The sequence below is a fragment of the Sceloporus undulatus genome, chromosome 9, assembly GCF_019175285.1.
Source record: "Sceloporus undulatus isolate JIND9_A2432 ecotype Alabama chromosome 9, SceUnd_v1.1, whole genome shotgun sequence".
NCBI lineage: Eukaryota > Metazoa > Chordata > Lepidosauria > Squamata > Phrynosomatidae > Sceloporus > Sceloporus undulatus.
In genome coordinates, this window is record NC_056530.1 from 30,308,847 (window position 1) to 30,321,312 (window position 12,466).

Consider the following 12,466-nt stretch of genomic DNA (forward strand, 5'->3'; position numbering starts at 1 on the left):
TATTATTATTATTAAATAAAGAGTTAAAGTACAGTATTACATTGACCCATAGATAAGGAGACTCAATTTTGGGGGTCAATTTTGGGATCAAAACGTCTCGACTTATACATGAGTATATACAGTAATTTATGCCCATGAGAGAGGACTATTTTTGAACTAGGGAGTGAGTCGCGTTCACTTCCCGATGTTAATACGAAGCCCCTCTCGGACCTAAAACGGACCACAAACGTGATGAAAATGCCTCCCGTATCTGCTAGAGGACATTTTAAAAGCTTGTTTCACAGCAGCGAGTGCAGTGTTGAGGCGGGTAGGGTCCTCCGAGGTTTTCTGGAGGACCGAAGCAGCCCCCTAGCTTCCCACAGTTGCCCACTCTTGCTCTAGACCTAACGCCAAATTGGAAGGGGATTAAACGTTTTCGCCTCGGCCACGAAACAGAAATGTCAAAGCTGGTTTTTGCAAGGGACCTGGCCCAACTCCGTTAGTTCCAAACCCATTCTCAGCCTACGCTTCTCCCCCTGTTCCCCCTTGTGTTTTTATTTCCTGGCCGTCCTTGCATAGGTCCTGAGGGCTGCAACATCTTCATCTATCACCTGCCGCAAGAGTTCACGGACTCGGAGATCTTGCAGATGTTCCTGCCCTTCGGAAACGTCATCTCCGCCAAAGTCTTCGTGGACCGGGCCACCAACCAGAGCAAATGTTTTGGTATGGGTCGCAATGGGGAGAAGAGGGAAGGAGGAAATGGCTGGAGTGGAACGTTCCCCCCTTTACTAGCAGCTGGGTACCACTTTCACCTATTTTGGGAATACACTTGTCGCTCCGTATTCACCAGGGTTAGGGGCACCAGACCCCCGTGAATATGGAAAAACCAGAAATAACAAAAACAATATGTTTTTACATGCGAGGACACCTCTCTAGGAATCTCTAGGTCCTCCGGCGCAACTCTGTGGTCAACGTCCGACAGACACTGACCATAGAAACTGTGCCGTAGGAGCTACAAATGCCTAGTAGAGTATTCTCCCTAGGAATCCCTAGGTCTTTCAATGCAACCTTTAGTTAAAGTTGACTATAGAGTTGCACCAGAGGAGCTACAAAGGCCTAGTAGAGTATTCCCTCTAGGAATCTCTAGGTCTTTCAGTGCAACCTTTAGTTAAAGTTGACCATATCATTGCACTGGAGGACCTAGATATCCCTAGGGAGAATATCTTAATCAAATCCACAAATATGGAGGGATGAGTGTACTTCTCTCAATGGTGAATGTAATCCCATGGAAATAAAGCTGGATTTAGCCAGAAGGCCCCTGTTCATTTCAATGGTGTCCACATGGAAAAAACTCCCTTGTTGAAAGATTATATTATGAACTGTGGGGTCCTTTCCAGCTTTCAATCCTAACCTACTCCACTCACCGTAGGAACAAATCTATACACATAACTTTCCCAGAGTATAAACTGAATAAATCCAAGCCCTGCGTGAAACCAAACAGGTTTGGGGGTTTTACACCCAATTACACAAAACAGACCTGTTTTTGTATCACAGTTCGCTGTAATGCAAATATATACAGTACCTCTGTTGACAATGTCGATGCATTCCTGGGAACGATGTCTTTCATGGAAAAGTTGGTAGCAGAGGCAGAAATAAAATGGAAGGAACAGAAAGATGGTCTTGCATCATGAAAAAAGGGAGAAGAAGAGCAGTTCAACAAGATTTGGCACACTTCTTATCCAAAAACTAACAATATACACAAATGGAGTAAACTAAGCAGGTCAGCTAAGTCTTGTAGAAGTAAGAATAATGATCAGAAATCAGCATTGCATAATTTAACCTATGAATTGGTAATAATAAGGTTATATATAAGACAGTAGAGCGTCCTCCTACTCCTTTCATAACTTTCCAACATGAGGATTAGAAGATATATTATCTCCATCCTGCTCAGTCTGTGAAATCTTAGCAGGCACTTGCCTTCCCTTTTGCTCGATCTCCTTTCTCTCCTCCTCAGGATTTGTAAGTTTCGACAATCCCGCCAGCGCTCAGGCTGCCATCCAGGCCATGAACGGCTTCCAGATTGGGATGAAGCGGCTCAAGGTGCAGCTGAAGCGGCCCAAAGACGCCAACCGGCCGTACTGAACTGGCGCTCCATCAGGTGGGCACCCTCTCCCTCGGTCCCATGGCCCACGGCTCAAGTCGGCCGGAGCCACGGCTGGGCTGTCGGCAGAGAAAAACACAACACAGAGGGAGAAACTGAGCATTTTTGTGCATAGCGTGTTCCAGGAAGTCTGTCACCATTTCACTGAGAAGTCGAAGGCTTTCATGGCCAGCATTTGTGAGTTTTTGGGGCTATGTGGCCCTGTTCTAGAAGAGTTTCTTCCTGACGTTTCGCCAGCATCTGTGGCTTTGGCATCTTCCGACAATGCCTTCTCTGAAGATGCCAGCCACAAATGCTGGCGAAACGTCAGGAATAAACTCTTCTAGAACAGGGCCACATAGCCCCAAAAACCCCACAAAAATCTATACAACCACAAGTTATCAATGCCTTTTAGTTCTCGCTTTGTTCCTGTATGTAGTTCTACGATTGGCACGGAAGGAGAATTGATGGCCAAAAGCAACATCAGACAGTGGCGCCAATATAAAAGGGTATTAATAAAGAAAAGCAGACATGCTAGGAGAGGCTACATTATTATTAGTAGTAGTACATTTATTTGTATAGCGCCGTAAGCTTTGCATAGCGCTTTACAAAGGAGAGAAAACCACAACCAAAAATAGAAACAAAAGTCTGCCTACGGCTCACAATCTAAAACCACAAGCAAGATTATAAAATGACTAAAATATTACTGCAGAGGTTTGCTTTTGCGTGAGCCAGGACTCTGGCTCCTCTTCTTCTCACCATTCTGCCCAGTTAATAACCCCTTTTGCCCCTTGAACTCAGTCTACAGCAACTAAAGGAAGCTAAGGACAAAGAAGGAAAGTGGGATGAGAGAGAAACCGGGACATTTTAAAAGCAGCGGAAAAAGTGGGACGGTAGAGGATTAACTGGGAATGTCCCTGAAAAATTGGGACACTTGGAGGGAATGCATCCAACTTGGTCCACTTTAGATCTCAATAAATCATCTCTCTCCAAAGTAAGGTAGTCCATATCTAAGAGTCCCGAATAGTGGCATTCATTCCCCTTCTCCCCAAGTAAATCCACTCACCCAGACCTGGCCCTGTTGCCCCAGGGGTGAGACTCAGCAGCAAAGCATTGGAGGGAAGTGGGTCGGGTGGAGAAGAGTCCAGAAATGTCCGTCTGTCACGTGCCTTTGTCCCGATTAACCGTCTCGTTCTCTCGTGTCTGTGTTTCCCATCTTTAGTCTGACATCAGATTTCTCCTGACGTGAATTCTCTTAACACCCATGGTCCTTTTTGCGTTTTGTTGTTCTCTTCCATGTTGGTGGTGGTGTTTTGGGAAGGAGGCTTATCCAGGGCGACTCTTCTTGTTCCTAAAATATAATTTTGGCCATTAGAGAGACAGCTCTTTTAAAAAGGAAAAGTCTAGAAGTGGTGAGGTATGGGGAGGCAGGTTTTCTTTCTGTTCTACTTAACAATTCGGAGACGTTTCTGTAATTGTTTCTGTTTGGATGTATTTCGCAGAAGGTCTCCACATCCCAAAAGCACCCAGGAGATGAACCAGACAAAGACAGAGTGCATCTCCATTACAGAATTACAGCACTTTGATACCACTTTAAATGTCATGGGAATCTTTGGACCTCTGTAGTTCCACTCTCCTGAGCTACTAGGATTACATTGCTGGCACCAAACTCCCAATTTCCATAGGATACAGCCATGATACTTAAAGTGGGATTGAACTGTGATACCAAAAGGCAGTAGGGATGGAAAGACCAAATGTTGTGATGAGCCAAAAATTCTCCAACATGGTTGTTCCTTTTCGCGTGTGGGTAGGAAATGTCTGAGGCGACGGCTACCATTTGCAGCTTTCTTTTCAAGGCAGTTTGTAATCTATATATATAAGAACTAGTGCTTAGAAAATGTTCCTTTTGGGGATAACAACTTCTACAATTTTTCCACCTGGAGAAATTCTGGGCATTGCCGTCTCCAAAAGGAACTTTTACCGAACTTTGAAAAGACCCAACAAATCTATCCATTTGTAATTCAAGGACTTATGCCCACAGCCTATGTCATTCTGAAGAAATATATCCGAATCAGCCCTAGGTATAACAGCATTTTTAGGTCACGCTGCTACATCTATTGCCAAATAAAAAGGTTTTCTAAAATATTTACTTCTGGACAAGTGGCTTTGGATATTTATTTGAGCCGGGGCTCTTCTTCAAGTTTGCAGGTTCAGCATCTCTGAACCCTTTGAGGACAACAGCTAACTCCATGGTCCTAGGTATATATACCAGAGTGCTTTCTAAGCCCTGGGAGGTTCCTAAGCAAAAAGGAGGAAGCTGGAAATGCAGGGAGAGAGATCCTTTTAGTAGTTTGCGCCACTTACTACAGCTGCATAGTTATGTTGGCAGTGTCTGCAGTAGTGGCCAGCTTGACAACCAATTGGAGAGACTGAGAGCCCAGGTGCCCGAAAAGGGGGGACATTGGAGGACAAAGTTCTCTGGATAGATTGCAAAACCAGAGAGTGGTTCTCAATCCCTTTCATTCCCCGTCGACATTTTGAGGGATCCAAAACTAAGAGTCAGGGTGCATACAAGCATTACTGGCTCTGAAATCATCCAGTAGATCATTTCTTAGATGAATTGGTTCTGGACCCATGTTTCTTAGGACCCGATTAACTGCACCAGTGCTACTCAAAATCGGTGGCCTATGCATATGTGCCAGTACCTGAACCTATGAATTGGTAATGATAAGGTCCCTAGTGACCTTCCAGGAAAGAAAAGGACTAGTGCAGCCCATGGGCATAAATATAGTGTCAGTCCCTCACCTGATATATCTTAAGAAACACTGGGATTATATAACACCGACCTTAAAACACCAACCTAGGTCACGCTGGGAGATTTCTACGTTTGGTTCTCTCATGTCTTGGCTGCGAAATGGACAAGCCAACCATTCAGGACATTGGCACACGGACGGGTTCTTAGGTGGCACCGACACATTTAGCCTTATGTAGTCTGAAAGCAAAGAAATAGGATGTTAGAACTGGGTAGTTCTAGAGTTTATTTCAATAGCCTCCCCATAGCTTTTGTCCTGTCATATGTGTTGGCCAACCCAGCATAGCTGGAAACCATAGTCCAGACTGTTTTGGGGGAAGACGAAGAGTATGCCAGGTTAGTTTTTAGGCCGATTAGAGGATCTAGTTCCATGATTATCCATGCCAAGAAATCAAGTCCCACTTTTTAAAGCTGTCAATAAATCCTATTGTTAGTTCCAACTACAGTTGAACTACTGAATCGAAGGCACCCAAACTCCAAATGGTCCTCAAATACTGTGTGGTTTTGCAAGACTTTGAGGAAGGAAACTGCAAAAATTACTCACTGCGTCCTTGGGGAGAAAGCAGTGAAGAATTTGGATCCCTAGTTGCATTAAATTCAATTAAGTCCACTTTAGTTGGGACTAACAAGAGGACACAAGCCAAAAATGCAACACAAATCCATACTTCGATAAGGTCAGGTAAAACTTTGGTCTCTTTTACTGCTCAACTTGGATAGCGTTGTTTCCTTTTGTCCTTTGTTTCTAACCCTTGTCTAGCGGAAGCTCTAGAATGCAAAGGGGGAAGGGGGAAGCATTGGTTTTATTGATCTGTTATTTAAGGGGATTACACACCCACCAAAAACTGAACGAGAAACCAAACTCCCGTTTTCTTTCTTTGCTGCGTGCCCACCTCCCCGCCTCCCTCGGCAGGGGTCCAAACATATCTTGAGACGACTCTGTTGTAAGCCACCCTTCGCTGTCGCGGGAGACCTAGCTCCGTCCCCCTTGTAAGTTGCATCCTTATTGGAATGAACAAAACCAGTGGTTGTATTCTTTCTTCTTATTCTTCTTATTTATTTGGAAAGACAAAACAAAAACGTCATGTGATCCGAGTTGCACTCTTTTTGCATGACGTCTGCGTGAACTAGCATTTTAACTGGATGTGCCGTGAGTTTCTGGAACGTAGTTTTCGTTTGGTGAAGTACCACCTCCCCTCGCTCCTCTCCTTTCCCTTGCCGTGGGCGCCATACGCATACACACATATAGACACACTCTTGCACGCATGCTTGCAAATGCACACACGCATAACCGCCCAAACCCAACGCCCAACTGCGTTTTGGACTCGTGGGGCTTTGCCCGTGGCTCCCATTTCTGCCCTATCCGACACGCTACTCTCTCCCCTTCTCCAACACCTGTATTTGTTCAGTCACCTTAAATCCACTGTTGTTACCGTATTGCTGTGGGCTGTATATCTATTTATATGATTTCCTTGCCTGTGCCGTGTTTGCTTGTCTGTATGGTTTCCTTTCTTCCTTTCCTTTCTTCTTTTCCTCAGGCGCCTTGGCTGGTGGTGCTGTGTGGTTGTTGGTTTGTGGCTTTTCATCCTGTGGGCAAAATGTATTTTGAAAGACAGCATCTCATCGCTTCCACATTCCCGTCCCGGCCATCTCTCCCTTTGCCACGTTCCCAACCAATCTTCCAAATTGTGATAAAAAGGTGACAAACTACCCCCGGAATGAACTCAAAGGCTTTCATGGTCGGCATCTATAGATTGTTGTGGGTTTTTCGGGCGATGTGGCCATGTCCTAGAAGAATTTGTTCCTGACGTTTCAACAGCATCCGTGGCTGGCATCTTCAGAAGGATGGCGAAACGTCAGGAATAAATTCTTCCAGAACATGGCCACATAGCCCAAAACACCCACGAAAATCTACCCCCCGAGTATTTCTAGTGGTGAAACTCAAGCTTGTCTTTCAGAAAGGAGAAAACAGTCAGGCATCTGTGTCTACGGATTCTTCATTCATGGACTCAAGCATCCACAGCTTGAAAATAGTCAAATATATATATATGCATTTGGAAAAAACACCCCCAAAGCTTGATTTTTGCCATTTTATATAAGTACCTCTGTTTTACTATCCCATTTTACTTAATGGGACTTGAGCAGCCATAGATTTTGGTACCCACAGCAGATACCAAGGGCCCAAATGGAATGACTTGTTAAAAACATTTCGGCAAGTAAGACATTAGACATGGAGGTGGACCACTGTAAAGGGATGCATGAAGGCAGGATGGGCAACTGTGGGATGCTCTGGAGCGCCACACTCCTCAAATGTGCTCGTCCCACAAAAAATTAAAATTTTGCCTCCAAACACCCATTAAAGAATATAAGGGGGCTTTCTAGCCTCCCAAGCCCTTTTATAACTACACAGAGTGAACAGAAGTCCCTTTCTGTTTCCAAAAAAAAGGGCTCTCCCATGCCTGATATGATCCAGAGGATCAAAAATGTGCCCAAAAGGCTGCTTCCATGGTGTCTATTATGTATCTCCTCCCTTCAGCTCCAGATCTCAGAACTGACGCACATGGAGTGAGACCACAGTACTTTACCCCCATAAAATGCAACCATGTCCAGGATTGTCTCAATATGTGCCTTCAAGCTGATCCCAACTTATGGCAGCCCCATCCTAGAGTTTCCTTGGCAAGAGTTATTCCAAGGAGGTTTTTCCTGAGGCTGAGAGAAGGTGGGCATCCCTTAAATGGCTCTTCTCTCTCAAGTGGCAAAGGGAAGCCCTTCAACCTTGAGGAGGAGGAACTGTGATCACAGATCCAGTGGCCTTCTCTCCCTCCAAAACTGAGTCCTCTTCCACTTGGATTGCATGCCTGCCTGTCCCACCTATTTGCCCTCCTTTCACCCCAACTTCCGTCCCGCCCAGCCCCCAACCTATGCATGGGACACCCCCTTCCTACAACCACTTCCCACCTTCTCGGAACCCTCTTCGGGTTCCCTGCCATCCCCATCGCTCGCCATACATACCCAATGGATCACTCCATCCGCAGCAAGTGCTCCCGCCTCTGAGATTCCCCATGCCGACATGTTGCCTGGCCAGTGAGCTCCTTCGCAAATGAGAATCTGAAAGCTTCCAAAGGCTTCTCTCTCTCTCTCTCTCTCTCTCTCTCTCCTTTTATTTTTTGTCATCGTCGTCGTCGTTCTTGTCACCGTCGTCGTGGGTTTTCTCCTGTGTTTTTGCTTTCTTTCTGTTGTTGTCGTTGGTGCGTATGCGTGTCTGTATTTCTAGTCGCTAAACAGCATCGTGGCAGTGGGCAGGGGAGCTGTAGCCGATGCCAAGCAGACACCCGACCCCTTCAGCCGTGGGCTCCATAGGGCACTTCTGTGGGGTCTGCAAGCGTTAGCATTACAATATTAAAACAAGAGCAGCCACATTAAGACAGGTCAATCTTTCCTGCTTCCACCTTCCACCCCAGCTCCCACAACTACTGCAATTTTTAAAGGATCTTTTTCGGTCACCTAACAGTCTGGCCTGGCAGAATGCTGAATTTAAAGGGTGGAGAGGCAAGGAAGCCGATTAAAAGAATACCATTAAGGTCAAACAAGTTTTGGCGATAGAGGTAGGAACCGCCTCCAACCAATTTGTTAAGAAGAAACGATTATGATTTAGAAATACTTGCCTCTCAGGCCCTACAGAGTTAGGGCGAGACAGACAAAGCGGAGGACAGATTTGGGCCCCCTCCTTGATCTCAAAAGTGAGACTCCGGTAAGTCAGGTTCCTGGACAAGGCCTGGGTCCCTCCACTGCCATCTTGGACTCTCTCTGCTCCCTCAGGGGAAAGGACAGCATGGCAGGAGGAGTTCTTGGGAAAGACCCTCGGTGGGTGCCTTGTGCTCGGAGGCCGGCGGCTGGAATCCTGGGGTGCTCAAAAGTTGCCCCTCAAAGCAGGAGAGGGGAAAACGGGAAGGCGAGAGAAGGGAATTTTGCACATTTGGGAAAGTTAAACCATTTGGCAGATTCTCCATCCCATTGCGGACAAAACAGAGGGGCAGAACTGGTGGAACCGGAGACCGAACCCAGGATTCCAGCCAAACCATCCTCCTTTTTCTGCATGTCCTAGGCTCCAGGCACCTCCCTGTCTGTAATGCAGCAAGGAAAGGAAAACTGTTTAATATATTCCATTTCTCTGGTTTTTTTTTTTTCTTCTTCTCTTCTTTCCCTCTTGTTTTTTCCCCCATTAGGTCTGGAGCTCAATGGAGGAGCAATGTCCCGTCCCTCCCTTTCGATTCTCTATCCCCTTCCTACTCCCTATTTCCCCCTCTCCCTGCTTTCTTCTGCGTCCCCATAGATCATGGAAAGTGACTTCGTTCACCAGACCCAAGGGGGACCACGCTTTCCTCGCTGGCTCGAAAGATCCTCAAGACGCACTGATCCACTCCTCTGTCTTTGTGAGAACAAGAATTCGGTATCGGACAGGCTTACCCCTACCACCTCCCTTGCCACTGCCTCCACTTTGATCCTTGCACCATCGCACCCCCCAAAACAACCAGGGCGCACTGCATGGGGGCAGTCGGTGTCAACAAGCGATGCCCCCAATCCAAGAACATCCTTTGATAACAGAAGCTCGAATCGAGAGATACAAAGCTGGGAGGACGAGATCCTTTTTCAACACAGTCTCTCTTGATAGGAAAGCTTGGAAGGCTGGACATGGGGCCAATCTAGAGAGGAACGTAACCACCTTTGGGGTCCGCATTTCCACCAGTGTGGTTCCTTTGCACTACCTGGCACCAAAGGGGAGTGCGATAGTATGGCTATAGGTACAGACCACTGCAGGACCACTCATCTGTCCTTCAGACTGAGCCAGAAAGCTTTCCTAACCACCCAAAGGAATATAATGTTGGTCAAGAGTACCCCCTGTTGCAGGGAAGGTGAAAAGATCCAAAAGTAGAAAGGGTTCCCAGTTTGGATTATATTAGATACTGGAAAACAGGGCTGGGGGGGGAATGTTGCGGGCATCCCAACATGGCTTTTGCCCTTTTCCCTTTTCTCATCCAATGTTGCATCTGGATTGGACCCGGGTCCTCCTATCCTTTATAGCAGTGGTTCTCAACCTTCCTAATGCAGCGACCCTTTAATACACTTCTTCATGTTGTGGCAACCCCAAACCATAACATTGTGGTGTCTCGGTTCCTAAGACCATTAGGAAATATGTGTTTTCTGATGGTCATAGGTGACCCCTGCGAAAGGGTCGTTCGACCCCAAAGGGGTTGAGATCCACAGGTTGAGAATCACTGCTTTATAGGATAAAACCCACATTTAACTAAGCCAACCCATTTTTCTCTGAGCAACCTGGGATCATGTCTCCCAATGGTCAGAGAGCCGGCCCTTGTGTTTGCAGTCACCGGCAATGCTTCCGCTTTTTGGGAGTGACGTCCTTTTAACTCACAACAAACAGAGATGTGCAAAAATTTAAATGCCCATTTTCCGACACAGAGAGGCATCACATACTGATGTAACGTGTAAAGCAGTTTAAAGAAGCAGGAGTCCCCATGGGGAAAGAAGTTGGCAGCGCTGTCCCATACACACTTGCCCGTTGTGGGACTATCCACTCCCTACACATTTTCCCCTCCAGAAGAAAGCTTTCCCATACACTTCTATCTTTGCTTCTCCCACAACCCTGTCCCCTTCCCACAGCCATTGCGGGTGGGCAAAGGACCACATCAGAGCAGAAAGCGCATTTCTCATATCGGAAAAAATGTCCACATACCCATCCAAAGGCTCCTATTCGAGCCTGAGAAATTCACTCAACACAGACATGGAAGCTTTTTAGCCTCGCGCAGCTTTTGGGGACCTCAAATGGCCGCTAAGTGGGACCAAGCTCTACCCCAAACACTTCCCTGGCGCTGTTTGGGACAGCAGCAAAGACTACAAAGCAGTGGCACCATTGCCCCCTGCAACCCCAGGTATCTATCATACACACCTCAATTTGTCACTCTACCCACATCGAGATGGAAAGACAAGACAAAGAAGCCACCGTCTCATATTTTAAGATGTCCAGTAGAGAGATCTAGGATTAAAAAAAAAACAGGATTTGCCCCATGTGCCGCCCTCTTTCCCGTCCTGAACTTTCCGACATTCACAAACCTGTCTGATGGCCAACTTAAAGCCGTTTTGGCCCAAAGAGTTCAAGAGCTCTCTACCCCAGCCAAACCTTCCCAAGCTTTTCAAATGTCTGAAAACGGCACCCGGTCTTTGATGGCTGCTCCACGCTTGGAAAGGAAGACTTAGCAATCCTGAAGACAAGGCGCAACAACAACATAACATTTTTCATCCAGTTTTGCTACATACAGGTCATTGTTTTTGCTCAGGCTCCCATCTGTATGAATCCATTTTGTTTCACAGTCGGGTGGAGGCAAACAGTCACCCAAAGCAAAGGAACTGTCGCGCAATGCTCCAGTTCTGACTTTAGTGCATTTAGGTAGAGCTTTAAAGCAAGTTAAAACAGACTCTGCTCACCAGAGAGGGTTGCGCAAAGGCGACTCACCAAGATACTAGAAAACAGGGTGTCCTGCCTTAGAATCCTAGAGCTGGAAGGGGCCGCAAAGGCTACCTAGTCCAACCCCGTGCCATGCCAGAATACATAACTAATTCCCGATCTATGGCCCTGTCCAGATGGGCCCTTTGCGGCATGTCCACAACATGCTAGCGTTGCCTTGGGGTGGCACGTGCACATGCCCCGCAACCCTAGCACATCATGCATGTGCCGCGGTTGTGCAGCGCCATATATACGGTGCACACAATTATGTCGCAGCTGCACCGCCTCTAAACGGCACTGCGCAGCTGCGACATAACCACGCCGTCTTTGGCGCTTTGCAGCGCCGCAAACAGGAGCCGCTTGGGGGAGCTCCTTTGCTGTGCAGCTGTGCCACGCAAATTGTATGCTGTGGTGCAGCTGTGCAGCAGAGAGAGGTGCTGAGGAGGCGCCTCTTTTTGGCGGTCTGTACCCTGCCTTAGCAAAAGTCACTGAAACTCATTCTAAGAAGCGAGTGAATTGTCCACTTACCTTCTCCAAAAGATCAACACAGTTGGATCTTTCTTTTACCCAACGCCTGTCCTTCTCCCCTGGAATACGCTGCTGTGTCTCAAGTCAATCCTACAAACTCCAAGCGGTCAAAACAGTCTAATAAACCTATTCCTGCAAAGGACTCTCTCCTGCCCCATCAAAGAGGCAAGCTTTCTCCATCCTCCTCCTATTCCCCCGATCCTTACAGCAGACCCTCGAAACCAGATTTGGGGGTATCTCCTTACCTCTCGTCTCTCTATAAAGGCAACGACGTAAAACAACGAAACCATCTTAAAACGCGATCTCTGTCCTGCGAACTCAACCAGTCCACAAGCGCTCAGAAATCAAGGTCCGAACCATAACGAAAGGAAGGAAGGAAATATGTTTACAGTCTCTTTTGTTGATCCGATAATTGTAAATAATTCCATGGTGATTAGCTGCAATTAATTAATTTTTAATAAAAGAGGGGGGGGGGACATCGATCCATCAC

At 46.8% G+C, this 12,466-nt stretch overlaps 1 protein-coding gene and 1 long non-coding RNA gene across 3 annotated transcripts in view; one reads left to right on the forward strand and one right to left on the reverse strand.

The window, feature by feature from the left end:
* LOC121915381 (CUGBP Elav-like family member 3-A) overlaps positions 1-9,866 on the forward strand; it is a 26,742-nt gene extending 16,876 nt beyond the window's left edge. For both annotated transcript variants that reach the window (XM_042439602.1, XM_042439603.1), the window contains 3 exons: positions 559-702; positions 1,994-2,137; positions 9,155-9,866. In XM_042439602.1, the coding sequence (XP_042295536.1) occupies positions 559-702; positions 1,994-2,121 (272 nt within the window). In that variant the 3' untranslated portion in view covers positions 2,122-2,137; positions 9,155-9,866. The remainder of the gene's footprint in view (positions 1-558; positions 703-1,993; positions 2,138-9,154) is intronic.
* On the reverse strand, positions 2,065-5,692 carry LOC121915383. The gene is made up of 3 exons (XR_006100704.1): positions 4,966-5,692; positions 3,186-3,470; positions 2,065-2,199 (listed from the first exon to the last, which is right to left on the reverse strand). It is a non-coding gene; the product is annotated as an uncharacterized LOC121915383 (long non-coding RNA).
* Positions 9,867-12,466: the final 2,600 nt, after the last annotated feature.